The sequence below is a fragment of the Scyliorhinus canicula genome, chromosome 14, assembly GCF_902713615.1.
Source record: "Scyliorhinus canicula chromosome 14, sScyCan1.1, whole genome shotgun sequence".
In the NCBI taxonomy this organism is placed as follows: domain Eukaryota; kingdom Metazoa; phylum Chordata; class Chondrichthyes; order Carcharhiniformes; family Scyliorhinidae; genus Scyliorhinus; species Scyliorhinus canicula.
This window is the reverse complement of record NC_052159.1, coordinates 81949420-81961550: the sequence shown is the minus strand read 5'-3', so window position 1 is coordinate 81961550 and position 12131 is coordinate 81949420. Positions and strand designations below refer to the sequence as shown.

Sequence of the window (12131 nt, the reverse complement as noted above, 5' to 3'; positions counted from 1 at the left end):
CTAAAGATCATAAAGACAAGGTCAAGAAATTCGCTGTCTGAGGAGAATTTGGAATCATACATGTTGCTATCCATTGAAAAGGAATTGTTAGATGAATTGGATGCAGGAGCAATTATTGGCAGATTCGCACAATCATCTAGCGAACACAAACGATTGCTCTTAATATAGTGGACTGCATGCAATGCTCTATTGTGCTTTTGAACTATCTGTTAATGTGTAAATTGTGCAGTAAACTATTTATAAATATCAACCAATTACTTAAAATTTTTAAAAATAAATTAAAAATTCAATTATAACATTCTGTATTTACATTTGGTATCTACTGCCAGTAATATGTACAGTACATGTACACTGTAATTACTAAGAAATACACATTTTTTCCACAAAAATTTTAATTGTACCTTTTTTCCATATGTACGTTTTGAAAATTTTATTTCTTCATTATGAAAATTAAATGATAGCATTGTAGTTGTGGGTGGGCCCCCTTTGTCTCCTGGCAACCAATATTTTTAGACCCAGTCCGCCACTGCAAGTAGGCTTCCATTAGCATTGCAATGAAGTTAATCTAAAAATCCCCTAGTCGCCACGCTCCAGACACTGAGGGAAAATTCACAGTGTCCAATTCACCTAACAGCATGTCTTTCGGGACTTGTGAGAGGAAACCGGAGCACCCGGAGGAAACCCACGCAGACACAGGGAGAACGTGCACACTCTGCACAGTGACCCAAGCCGGGAATTGAACCTGGGACCCTGGCGCTATGAGGCAACAGTGCTAACCACTGTGCTACCGTGCCGATCAGGTTAAGGACGACAGATTTCCTTCCCAAAAGCACAATAGTGAACCAGATTTATTTTTACAACATTGATGATGGTTTGCAGGATCACCATTCTTGATTTAATTAAATTCTAATTATACCATTTGCCATTGTGAGATTTAAACATGTCCCCAGAGCACCTATGAAATACTAACCCAGTGACAATATCAGTGCACCCCGGGTCACTGTCCATGTGGAGTTTGCACATTCTCCCGTGTCTGCGTGGTTCTCACCTCACAACCCAAAAAGATGTGCAGGATTGGTGGATTGGCCATGCTAAATTGCCCCTTAATTGGAATAAAAAGAAATGGGTACTCTTAAAATTATTTTTAAAAACAATATATTGGGGCAGCACGGTAGCATTGTGGATAGCACAATCGCTTCACAGCTCCAGGGTCCCAGGTTCGATTCCAGCTTGGGTCACTGTCTGTGCGGAGTCTGCACATCCTCCCCATGTGTGCATGGGTTTCCTCCGGGTGCTCCGGTTTCGTCCCACAGTCCAAATATGTGCAGGTTAGGTGGATTGGCCATGCTAAATTGCCCTTAGTTTCCAAAATTGCCCTTAGTGTTGGGTGGGGTTACTGGGTTATGGGGATAGGGTGGAGGTGTTGACCTTGGGTAGGATGCTCTTTCCAAGAGCCGGTGCAGACGCGATGGGCCGAATGGCCTCCTTCTGCACTGTAAATTATATGTAAACTACACCAGTCTCACTTTTCTTCCCACCCCCTTCTTATTACATAATCTCTCAGAGAAGTAATTTCCTCTTTAATCACGAATGTTTCTCCTCCCCCTTTGTCAATCCTTCCTGTTGACTTTCTGGTGTGTTTAGCTCCCAGTGCAGACCACCCTGCAGCCTTGACGAACTGGTGGCTACCTCGTCATATTATCCAGGTGGAATTTGGGCCGACAATTCATTCAATGTTATTATACTCCATGTATTTGTATTTATTTGAGCCATAACCTTTCCAGATAGTCGCAGCATCAGTGCAAAGCACAATCATTGTACAGTGTAACTGAGAAACATTGGTCAGATCAATCATTTCTAACTAAAAATACCTGAACAATATCTTATGTACAAAACAAATCTGCATATAAGCTCTCATTTGTAGAACATTTCTTCTGTTTTTCTCCAACTAAAGATACAGCTTCAGATCTTAAACTACATTCAAGACAAGTTCCAGTCCTTGTGAATGAATATTTCCTCAACGCTTCAGCCCCACTGCCGATCACACTCGGTCTCTCTAAGTCTAAAGTTCCCCGTTTTGTCTCAAAACTCATGGCATTACCTAAGGCAGCTGCAGAGACGGCGGGCATAGCTCCAGCTTGCATCAAATAATAGGACGCCTGGTTTAAAGGCCGCTCTCTGCTCTTCAACACCAGAGTGTGGTAGCAACGGCCGTGGATTTGATTAGCAACGGGAATAAACTTCCGGTGTTACTTCAACTGGTCAATTGCTTTCATTTCCGGAGATAGGACTCCTGAAAAACAATTACAGAGAGACAAATAGATCGGAACTCACTCTGTCAGAGAGGGGGGATGAAGGTTTGCGGTAACAAAGGTAGAGAGAAAGAACAGAACCCCGGGGTAACACAGGGAGAGAGAGTGGAGTTCAAAGGGTGACATAAATCTTAGAAGTTGGAGACTCAGCAAAGGTTTACAGAAACAAGATCATGAAAGAATTTGCATTCGAGTTTGAGAATTTTAAATTGGATTGGATTTGTTTATTGTCACGCGGGCCGAGGTACAGTGAAAAGTATTTTTCTGCGAACAGTTCAAACAGATCATCAGGTATATAAAAAGAAAACAAAAAGAAAATACACAATAGGGCAACTCAAGGTACATGTCATGATATGCAAACATTCAGCGAATGAACACATAGAATAGGACACGACCAGTGAACAGTCAGCTCCGGGGTGGTGTCTCACTATAAAAGGGATGAACTCACTTCAAAGTCTGAAGCATCTTTTACTCAAAAGTGCAACAAGTGGCAACTTGTGTTATTCCAAATTACATAACACAACAGTACACAATGTAAATACATAGACACCGGCAACAGTTGAAGCATACAGGAGTGTAATGTTAATCAGGTCAGACCATAAGAGGGTCGTTTAGGAGTCTGGTAACAGCAGGAAAGAAGCTGTTTTTGAGTCTGTTCATGCGTGTTCTCAGACTTTTGTATCTCCTGCCCGATGGAAGAAGTTGGAAGAATGAGTCAGCCATTTTGGAGGGGTCTTTGATTATGCTGCCCGCTTTCCCCAGGTAGCGGAAGGTGTAGATGGAGTCAATGGATGAGAGGCAGGTTTGTGTGATGGACAGGTGCTATATTCACGACTCTCTGAAGTTTCCTGCGGTCTTGGGCCGAGCAGTTGCCATACCAGGCCGTGATGCAGCCAGATAGGATGCTTTCAATGGTGCATCTGCTCCTCTATCTCAACACCATACACCTGCTTTCTCCCCGTACCCTTTGACACCTTTAGTGTCTTGAAACATATCTTTTTGTTTCTTAAATGCATTTAATGACTTAGGCCTCTACATCCTTATGTGGTAGAGAATTCCACAGAACCACCACCCTCTTGAGTGAAGAGGTTTCTCCTTACCTCAGTCCGAAATGGCCTACTCTGTATCCTGAAACCTACCCTGCCCCCATCACCCCCAGCCATTGGAAACATCATCAATGCATCCAATCTGTCCAGCTGTCAGAATTGTGAGCGCTTTGATGAGATCCCCCCTCTCGATCTCCTACACCCTAGGAATACAGGCCGAGTTTACCCAAATCTCTCCTTATATGACAGCCCTGCCATTCCAGAAATCAGTCTTGTGAACCTTCACTGCACTCCCTCTATGGCAAGTGTACCTCAGGAAGGAAGGGGTCAATAACTGTGAACATGCAAGCTAGCATGTTCTGTCGCCTCTACCTGGTCTGGTATGTGGTTGACTTTTAATGTGGCTTACCAGCCCACTCTAATGTATAACAACTTCAATGACCCAGAGGTGGGATTAGGCAGAGTTCATCCTCACTAGTTCTCCTCACGAATCTCTAGGGTCTGATGTCCAATTGAAAGACCAGAAAAGACATGACCTTGTACTCACAGAATTATATATTTGAGCTAACATCCAAGACTCCTCCTCCAGTACCATCCTTCAGTGTGTCCTGGCCCATCGGTCAAGTAGACCCTATATAAAGGTCAGGTGAGTGTTACCCTAAGTGACCTCCGTTATCTCCAATTTCTTCTGACTTAAGGTCACAAAATGCTTTACACCTACTGCTTCCTCTCCCTCACCTCTCCCCAACTGACTAAAGTAGTATTCACTATGCTGCACACTATATGGAAAAAGACACTGCGAGAGGGAAGAGGAAAACATTTTCTCTTTTTGGGGACTTTAGTGATTAGCACTTCTGCCTCACAGCGCCGAGCCCCAGGTTCGATCCCGGCCCTGGATCGCTGTCCGTCTGGAGTTTCCACATTCTCCCCGTGGGTTTAGCTCTCACAACCCAAAGATAGAAGTCTTACAACACCAGGTTAAAGTCCAACAGGTTTGTTTCAAACACGAGCTTTCGGAGCGTAGCTCCTTCCTCAGGTGAATGGAGAGGTATGTTCCAGAAACATTTATATAGACAAAGTCAGAGATGCTGGACAATGCTTGGAATGCGAGCATTTGCAGGTAATCAAATCATTACAGATCCAGGGAGAGGGATAATCACAGGTTAAAGAGGTGTGAATTGTCTCAAGCCAGAACAGTTGGTAGGATTTTGCAAGTCCAGGCCAGATGGTGGGGGGTGGATGTAATGCGACATGAATCCAAGATCCCTGTTGAAGCCGCACTCATGTGTGCGGAACTTAGCTATAAGTTTTTGCTCGGCAATTCTGAGAGGGATAGGTTAGTTGGGGAGATACTCCAGGTGGACAGGAGATACGCGGAGGCCCCGGACGCGGGGCGACTGAGGGAGCGACGGAGGTTACAGGCAGTTTGTGCTGTTGACTACAGGGAAAGCGGTGGAACAGCTGAGTAAGGCAAGGGGGCGATATATGAGTATGGGGAAAAGGAAAGCAAGGGCGGAATTCTCCGACCCCGCCTTGTCCCGAATTCTCCACCCCCCCCCCCCCCCCCCGAGTTTCAGTGGGGGCGGGAATTGCGCCGCGCCGGTCGGCGGGCCCTCCACGACGATTCTCTGGCCCGCGGTGGGCCGAAGTCCCGCCGCTGACAGGCCTTTCCCGCCTGCAAGGTTTAAACCACCTCTAGTATGGGCGGGATTGGGGCGCCCCCACGGTGGCCAGGCCCACGATTGGGGCCCACCGATCGGGCCTGAGCAGTGGGGGCACTCTTTTTCTTCCGCCTCACCATGGCCTTCACCATGGCGGAGACAGAAGAGACCCCCTCCCCTGCGCATGCACTGGTATGACGTCAGCAGCCGCCGACGCACCGACGCATGCGTGGACTTCCGTCGAAGGCCTTTCGGCCCGGCTGGCGGGGTGTGAAAGGCCGCTCGCGCCGGCCGGCGGAGCGGCAACCACTCCGGCGTGGGCCTAGCCCCTCAATGTGAGGGCTTGGCCACTAAAGGTGCGGAGAATTCCGCAACTTTGGGGAGGCCCAACGCCGGAGTGGTTGACGCCACTCCAATACGCCGGGACCCCCGCCCCGCTGGGTTGGGGAGAAACCCGGCCCAGAATGTTAGCACACCAGCTCAGAAAAAGGGAGGTGACCAGGGAGATAGGGAGAGTAAAGAGTAGAGGTGGGATCACGGTCTTGGGACCCAGCGGGGTGAATGAGGTGTTTAAGGACTTTTACAGCAAATTATATGAGTCGGAACCTCCGGCTGGGGTGGAGGGGATGAGGCAGTTCTTGGGTCAGTTGATTTTCCCAAGGGTGGATGAGGATCGAGTGGAAGGGCTGGGAGTGTGGTAGTATGACTAGAGGTAAAGACAAGTGTTTGCCTTTTCATTGGTCAAGACATAGGCAGCTCCGCCCAATGAGGCGGGGTATAAGAACCCGTGTTTCCCAGCAGCCATCCTTCTTTCTGTACTCGAGCTGCTGGGGAAACATCTTGTAGATTATAGCCTTCAATCCGGACTACTCCTTTGTTTCAGTAGTTATTGATCGTGCATCAGGGAGCCCCACTTGAAATTGAAGAAATAATGGAGATGTTGGAGGGCATGCAATCTGGCAAGGCCCCGGTGCCGGATGGCTACCTAGTGGAATTCTATAAGAAGTTTTCCGAGATATTGAGCCCACTGCTGGTGAGGGCATTTAATGAAGCAAGAGAGAGGGTAGCCCTTCTCCCAACAATGTTGCAGGCCTTGATTTCGTTGATCTTGAAACGGGAGAAGGATTTGGAGCAATGCGGGTCATACAGACCAATTTCTCCACTGAATGTGGACGCCAAACTGCTGGCTAAGATATTGGCCACAAAGAAAGAGGATTGTGTCCCGGAGGTGATAGGGGAAGATCAGACGGGATTTGTAAAGGGCAGGCAACTCACAGCCAATGTTTGAAGGCTCCTAAATGTTATTATGATGCCCTCAGAAGGAGGGGAGAGGAAGGTGTTGGGCGCGATGGATGCAGAGAAGGCTTTTGATCGGATCGAGTGGGATTACCTGTGGGAGGTGTTGGGGAGGTTTGAGTTTGGAGAGGGCTTCATTGACTGGGTGCGGTTGCTCTATCAGGCACCAGTAGCGAGTGTGCATACGAACCGGTTGAGGTCAGGTTATTTTAAACTACACAGCGGGACGAGGCAAGAATGTCCCCTCTCCCCGCTACTGTTTGCGCTGGCCATAGAGCCACTGGCTGTGGCGTTAAGAGCCTCTAGGTGCTGGGTACTGGAAAGGGTTGGTTCGGGGTGGGGAGGGAGTGGAGCACCGGGTTTCTCTTTACGCAGACGACCTGCTCTTGTATATCTCAGACCCGTTGGAGGGAATGGGGGAAGTTATGCAGATCTTAGGGAATTTGGTCATTTTTCAGGGTATAAATTGAACATTGGGAAAAGTGAGATGTTCGTGATCCAGGCGAGAGGGCAGGAGAAGAGACTGGGAGAGCTGCCGTTTAGAATGTTAGGAAGGAACTTTCGATATTTGGAAATCCAAGTGGCTCGGGAATGGGAGGCACTGCACAAGTTAAACCTATCCCGGCTTGTGGAACAAATTAAAGAGGACTTTAAGAGATGGGACATGCTCCCACTATCACTGGCGGGGAGGTTACAGACCGTGAAAATGATGATCCTCCCCAGATTTCTGTTTGTCTTTCGGTGCCTCCCATCTTCATCCTGACGGCCTTTTTTGAACAGGTGAATAGGTTATTTTGGGCTTTGTGTGGGTGGGTGAAGAAAGTGTTGCTGGAGCGCAGTCGGGGAGAGGGTGGTTTGGCGCTGCCGAACTTTTGTAATTACTACTGGGCGCCAAATATTGCCATGATTAGGAAGTGGGTAGTGGGAGAGGGGTCGGTGTGGGAGCAGATGGAGGCAGCGTCATTTACAGATACAAGTTTGGGAGCACTGATACTGGCACCTCTCCCATTCTCGCCGGCCCGTTACTCCACAAGTCCGCCTCTGAGAAACTGGGGGCAGTGGAAGAGATATGAGAGCATGAAGGGAGCATCGGTTTGGACCCCGATTTATAATAATCATCGGTTTGTACCGGATAGGCTGGATGGCGAGTTCCGGAGATGGCAAAGGGCAGGAATTAGGAGGATGGGGGATCTATTTATAGACGGGAGCTTCCCCAGCTTGAAAGCCTTGGAGGATAAATTTGAATTGCCAGCAGGGAATGGGTTTAGGTATTTGCAAGTGCAAGACATTTTGAGAAGGCAGGTTCCAGCCTTCTTGCTGCTGCTGCCACGGGGGATACAGGACAGAGTAGTCTCCAGTACCTGGGTGGGAGAGGGGAAGGTATCAGACATATACCAAGAACTTATGGAATCGGAGGAAACTCCAGTGGAGGAGCTGAAGGGCAAGTGAGAAGACGAGCTAGGGGGGGAGAGATAGAAGCGGGTCTGTAGGCGGTGTGGTAGTATGACTAGAGGTACTACGGTACCTGGGAGTGTGAGCTGCTATTGGTGGAGAAGGCTCGCTGCTCATTGGCCCAAGTGTTGCTTTCTCATTGGTCAAGACGAAGGTAGCTCCGCCCAATGAGGCAGGGTATAAGAACCCGTGTTTCCCAGCAGCCATCGTTCTTTCTGTACTCAAGCTGCTGGGGAAACATCTTGTAGATTAAAGCCTTCAATTTGGACTACTCCTTCGTTTCTGTGGTTATTGATCGCGCATCAATTTAATCTACAAGTTTTAAAGGATGGAGCTCCGCATCCAGCCTGAGTGTCTACGACTCAGCCCCCACGCATCGAATGCAGCAGCTACATTCAACCACTGGCTGGCTTGTTTTAACAGCTACCTCAGTACGGCGGAAAACGTACCGACGAGGGAGTAGATGCTACACATCCTCCACTCGTGCGTCGGCACCGCCATCTACACGCTCATCGAGGACACGACCGACTACGATGCAACCATGGAACTGCTCAAAGGACACTTTATCTGGCCGGTAAATCAAGTTTACGCTCAGCACTTACTGGCTACGAGGCAGCAGATCCCTGGTGAGTTGTTGGACGATTTTTACAGTGCTCTCCTCGTACTGGGGAGGAACTGCGGTGGCCCACAAGTGTCTGCTAATGAGCACACTGAACTCCTCATCCGAGGCGCTTTTGTTGCGGGCATGCAGTCCCCACAGATCCGTCAGAGACTATTAGAAAGGGAAACTTTGAGACTCACGGAGGCACGGGCCCTTGCTACCTCCCTAGATGTCGCAAACAGAAACGCCCGCTCATACGCCCCCGACCGTGCGGCAGCCCCCTGGGCAGCGTGGAATTCAGCCTCCCTCTCCCCCACGGACCCGGACTCACCCCAGGCCTGCGCCGCAAGACTCCCCGAAAAATCCGCTGGGCCCCGCTGTTATTTTTGCGGCCAGGCGAAACACCCCCGACAGCGTTGCCCAGCCCGATCGGCAATGTGCAAGGGCTGCGGGAAGAAAGGCCACTTTTTGTCCATCTGCCAGGCCAAGGCGGTCGCTGTGGTCCCGGGCAGCGACCGTGGGACTCCCACCCCCCTCTCTCCAAGGGCCCCGTGCGGCCCGCGAACTTCTCAGCCCCCATCGACCAACGGCACGTGCGACCTCCTGGCGCCGCCATCTTGTGCTTCCGACGCCACGTGCGGAGGATGGGCGCCGCCATTTTGTCCACCCCCGCCATGTGCGACCGATGGGCGCCGCCACCTTGCATCGGCTCTGAGGACCCCGGCACGGGTGACTACGCACCGCCCGATGACGACTCCGATTTTCTGCCACGACTCGCTTCAGTCACTCTGGACCAGTCTCGACCCCGCACCCTCTCTACGGCAACAACGAAGGTCCTGCTCAACGGGCATAAAACGACCTGCCTACGGACTCCGGGAGCACGGAGAGTTTCGTACACCCTACCCCGGTAAGACGCTGCGCACTCCCTGTCTATCCCGTCGAGCAAAAAATCGCCCTGGCCTCTGGCTCCCATTCAGTGGCGATCACGGGGTTTTGTATAGCGGACCTCACGGTCCAGGGGAGGGAGTTTAAAAATTACAGACTCTACGTCCTCTGCGCGGCCGCACTCCTGGGGTTAGACTTCCAGTGTAACCTCCAGAGCCTAATATTTAAATTCGGCGGCCCCATACCTCCCCTCACTGTCTGCAGCACTTGCGACCCTCAAGGTCGATCCCCCGTCCTTGTTTGCAAACCTCACCCCTGATGGCAAACCTGTCGCCACTAGGAGCAGACAATACAGTGCCCAGGACCGAGTCTTCATCAGGTCCGAGGTCCAACGGCTTATGAAGGAAGGGGTCATCGAGGCTAGTAACAGCCCCTGGCAAGCACAAGTTCTGGTGGTAAAGACCGGGGAGAAGAATAGGATGGTCATAGACTACAGTCAGACCATCAACAGGTTTATGCAGCTGGACGCCTACCCGCTCCCCGTATATCCGACCTGGTCAACAGGATTGCACAGTACAAGGTCTTCTCCACGGTGGACCTCAAGTCCACCTACCACCAGCTCCCCATCCGCGCGAGCGATCGCAAGTACCCTGCGTTCGAAACGGACGGGCGGCTTTACCACTTTTTAAGGGTTCCCTTCTGTGTCACAAACGGGGTCTCGGTCTTCCAAAGGGAGATGGACCGAATGGTCTACCGATACGGTTTATGGGCAACCTTCCCGTATCTCGATAATGTCGCCATCTGCGGCCACGATCAGCAGGACCACGACACCAATCTCCGTAAATTCCTCGAAACCGCAAAACTCCTATTGTTGACTTATAACAAGGACAAATGCGTGTTTAGCACTGACCGCCTAGCCATCCTCGGCTATGTAGTGCGAAATGGAGTGATTGGCCCCGACCCGGAAAGCATGCGCCCCCTGATGGAGCTCCCCCTCCCTCACTGCTCCAAGGCCCTGAAGCGCTGCCTCGGTTTCTTCTCCTATTACGCTCAGTGGGTCCCCAACTACGCCGACAAAGCCCGTTCCCTCGTCCAAACAGCCACTTTCCCCCTGTCGACGGAGGCCTGCCAGGCCTTCAGCCGCATCAAAGCGGATATCGCAAAGGCGACGATGCGCGCTATTGACGAGTCCCTCCCATTCCAGGTCGAGAGCGACGCGTCCGATGTAGCTCTGGCAGCCACGGTCAACCAAGCGGGCAGACCCGTGGCCTTCTTCTCCCGTACCCTCCATGCTTCCGAAATCCGCCACTCCTCAGTCGAGAAGGAACCTCAGGCCATAGTAGAAGCTGTGCGACATTTGAGGCATTATCTGGCCGGCAGGAGGTTCACGCTCCTCACAGGCCAATGGTCAGTGGCTTTCATGTTTGACAATGCACAGAGGGGCAAGTAAAAAACGACAAGATCTTGCGGTGGAGGATTGAACTGTCCACCTACAACTGCGACATGTTGTATCATCCTGGGAAGCTAAACGAGCCTCCCGATGCCCTGTCCCGCAGCACCTGTGCCAACGCACAAGTGGACCGCCTCCGAGCCCTCCACGTGGACCTCTGCCACCCGGGTTCACCCGCTTCTTTAATTTTGTGAAGACCCGCAACCTGCCCTACTCCATTGAGGAGGTCAGGACAGTCACGAGGAACTGCCACATCTGCGCGGAGATCAAGCCGCACTTCTACCGCCCCAACAAAACGCATCTGATAAAGGCTTCCCGCCCCTTTGAACGCCTCAGCATGGACTTCAAAGGCCCCTCCCCTCTACCAACCGCAACACGTACTTCCTCAACGTGATTGACGAGTACTCCCGCTACCCGTTCGCCATCCCCTGCCCCGACATGACCACAACCACCATCATAAAAGCCCTCCACAGCATTTTCTCCCTGTTCGGATTCCCCGCTTACATACACAGTGATAGGGGCTCCTCCTTTATGAGTGATGAACTGTGTCAATTCCTGCTCAGCAAGTGCATTGCCTCAAGCAGGACGACCAGTTATAACCCTCGGGGTAACGGACAGGTCGAGAGGGAGAACGGAACGGTCTGGAAGACCGTCCTACTGGCCCTACGGTCTAGAAATCTCCCAGTCTCCCGCTGGCAGAAGGTCCTCCCAGACGCCCTCCACTCCATCCGGTCGCTACTTTGCAAATCAAACGCCTCATGAACGCCTTCTTGTCTTCCCCAGGAAGTCTTCCTCAGGGACCCCACTCCTGACCTGGCTGGCTGCCCCCGGCCCATCCTGCTCCGGAAACAGGTGCTGGCGTACAAATCGGACCCGTTGGTTGAGAGGGTCCAACTGCTCCACGCTAACCCGCAATATGCGTATGTGGAGTACCCCGTCGGCCGACAAGACACCGTCTCTCTACAGAACTCTACAGAACTTGGCCCCCGCCGGATCCCCGACATCGCCCCCGGCACCAGCCCCACCCACACCCCTCCAACCACAACTGCTCCCCGCAGGCGCTCCGTTCCCTGGACCGCCAACCCCCTCACCTACTCCTCATCTACACGCCTACAGGACCAGACGCCCCCCCCCCCCCACGGCCCGGCCCTCACTAGCCCTGTCTAGGGGTGTGGAAACCTCCACGAGGACCGGATCATCGCTCCCGGATTCATGGACGCCCGCACCTCCAACATCTCTGACGAAGCTCCGCAGGTCACAGAGGACGTCCAAGGCCCCCGATTGCCTGATCGAGTCGATATGAACTCTTAATGGACCATTTCTTTTTCTCTGACTCTGTAAATAATTTGCCGTGTGATAACACAACTCTGTATATAGTTCCGGCCATTGAGCAGCCGCCGTTGGAGAAGTATAATCCCATATCACTAG

General features: G+C 51.4%; 1 protein-coding gene across 2 annotated transcripts in view; it reads right to left on the bottom strand.

Annotated features, from left to right (window-relative positions):
- The window catches only part of LOC119977829 (ankyrin repeat domain-containing protein 42-like), a 66051-nt gene extending 63833 nt beyond the window's left edge, over positions 1-2218 (bottom strand). For both annotated transcript variants that reach the window (XM_038819064.1, XM_038819065.1), the window contains exon 1: positions 2102-2218. In XM_038819064.1, coding sequence (XP_038674992.1) covers positions 2102-2144 — 43 coding nt within the window. In that variant the 5' untranslated portion in view covers positions 2145-2218. The remainder of the gene's footprint in view (positions 1-2101) is intronic.
- Between the last annotated feature and the right edge of the window lie 9913 nt (positions 2219-12131).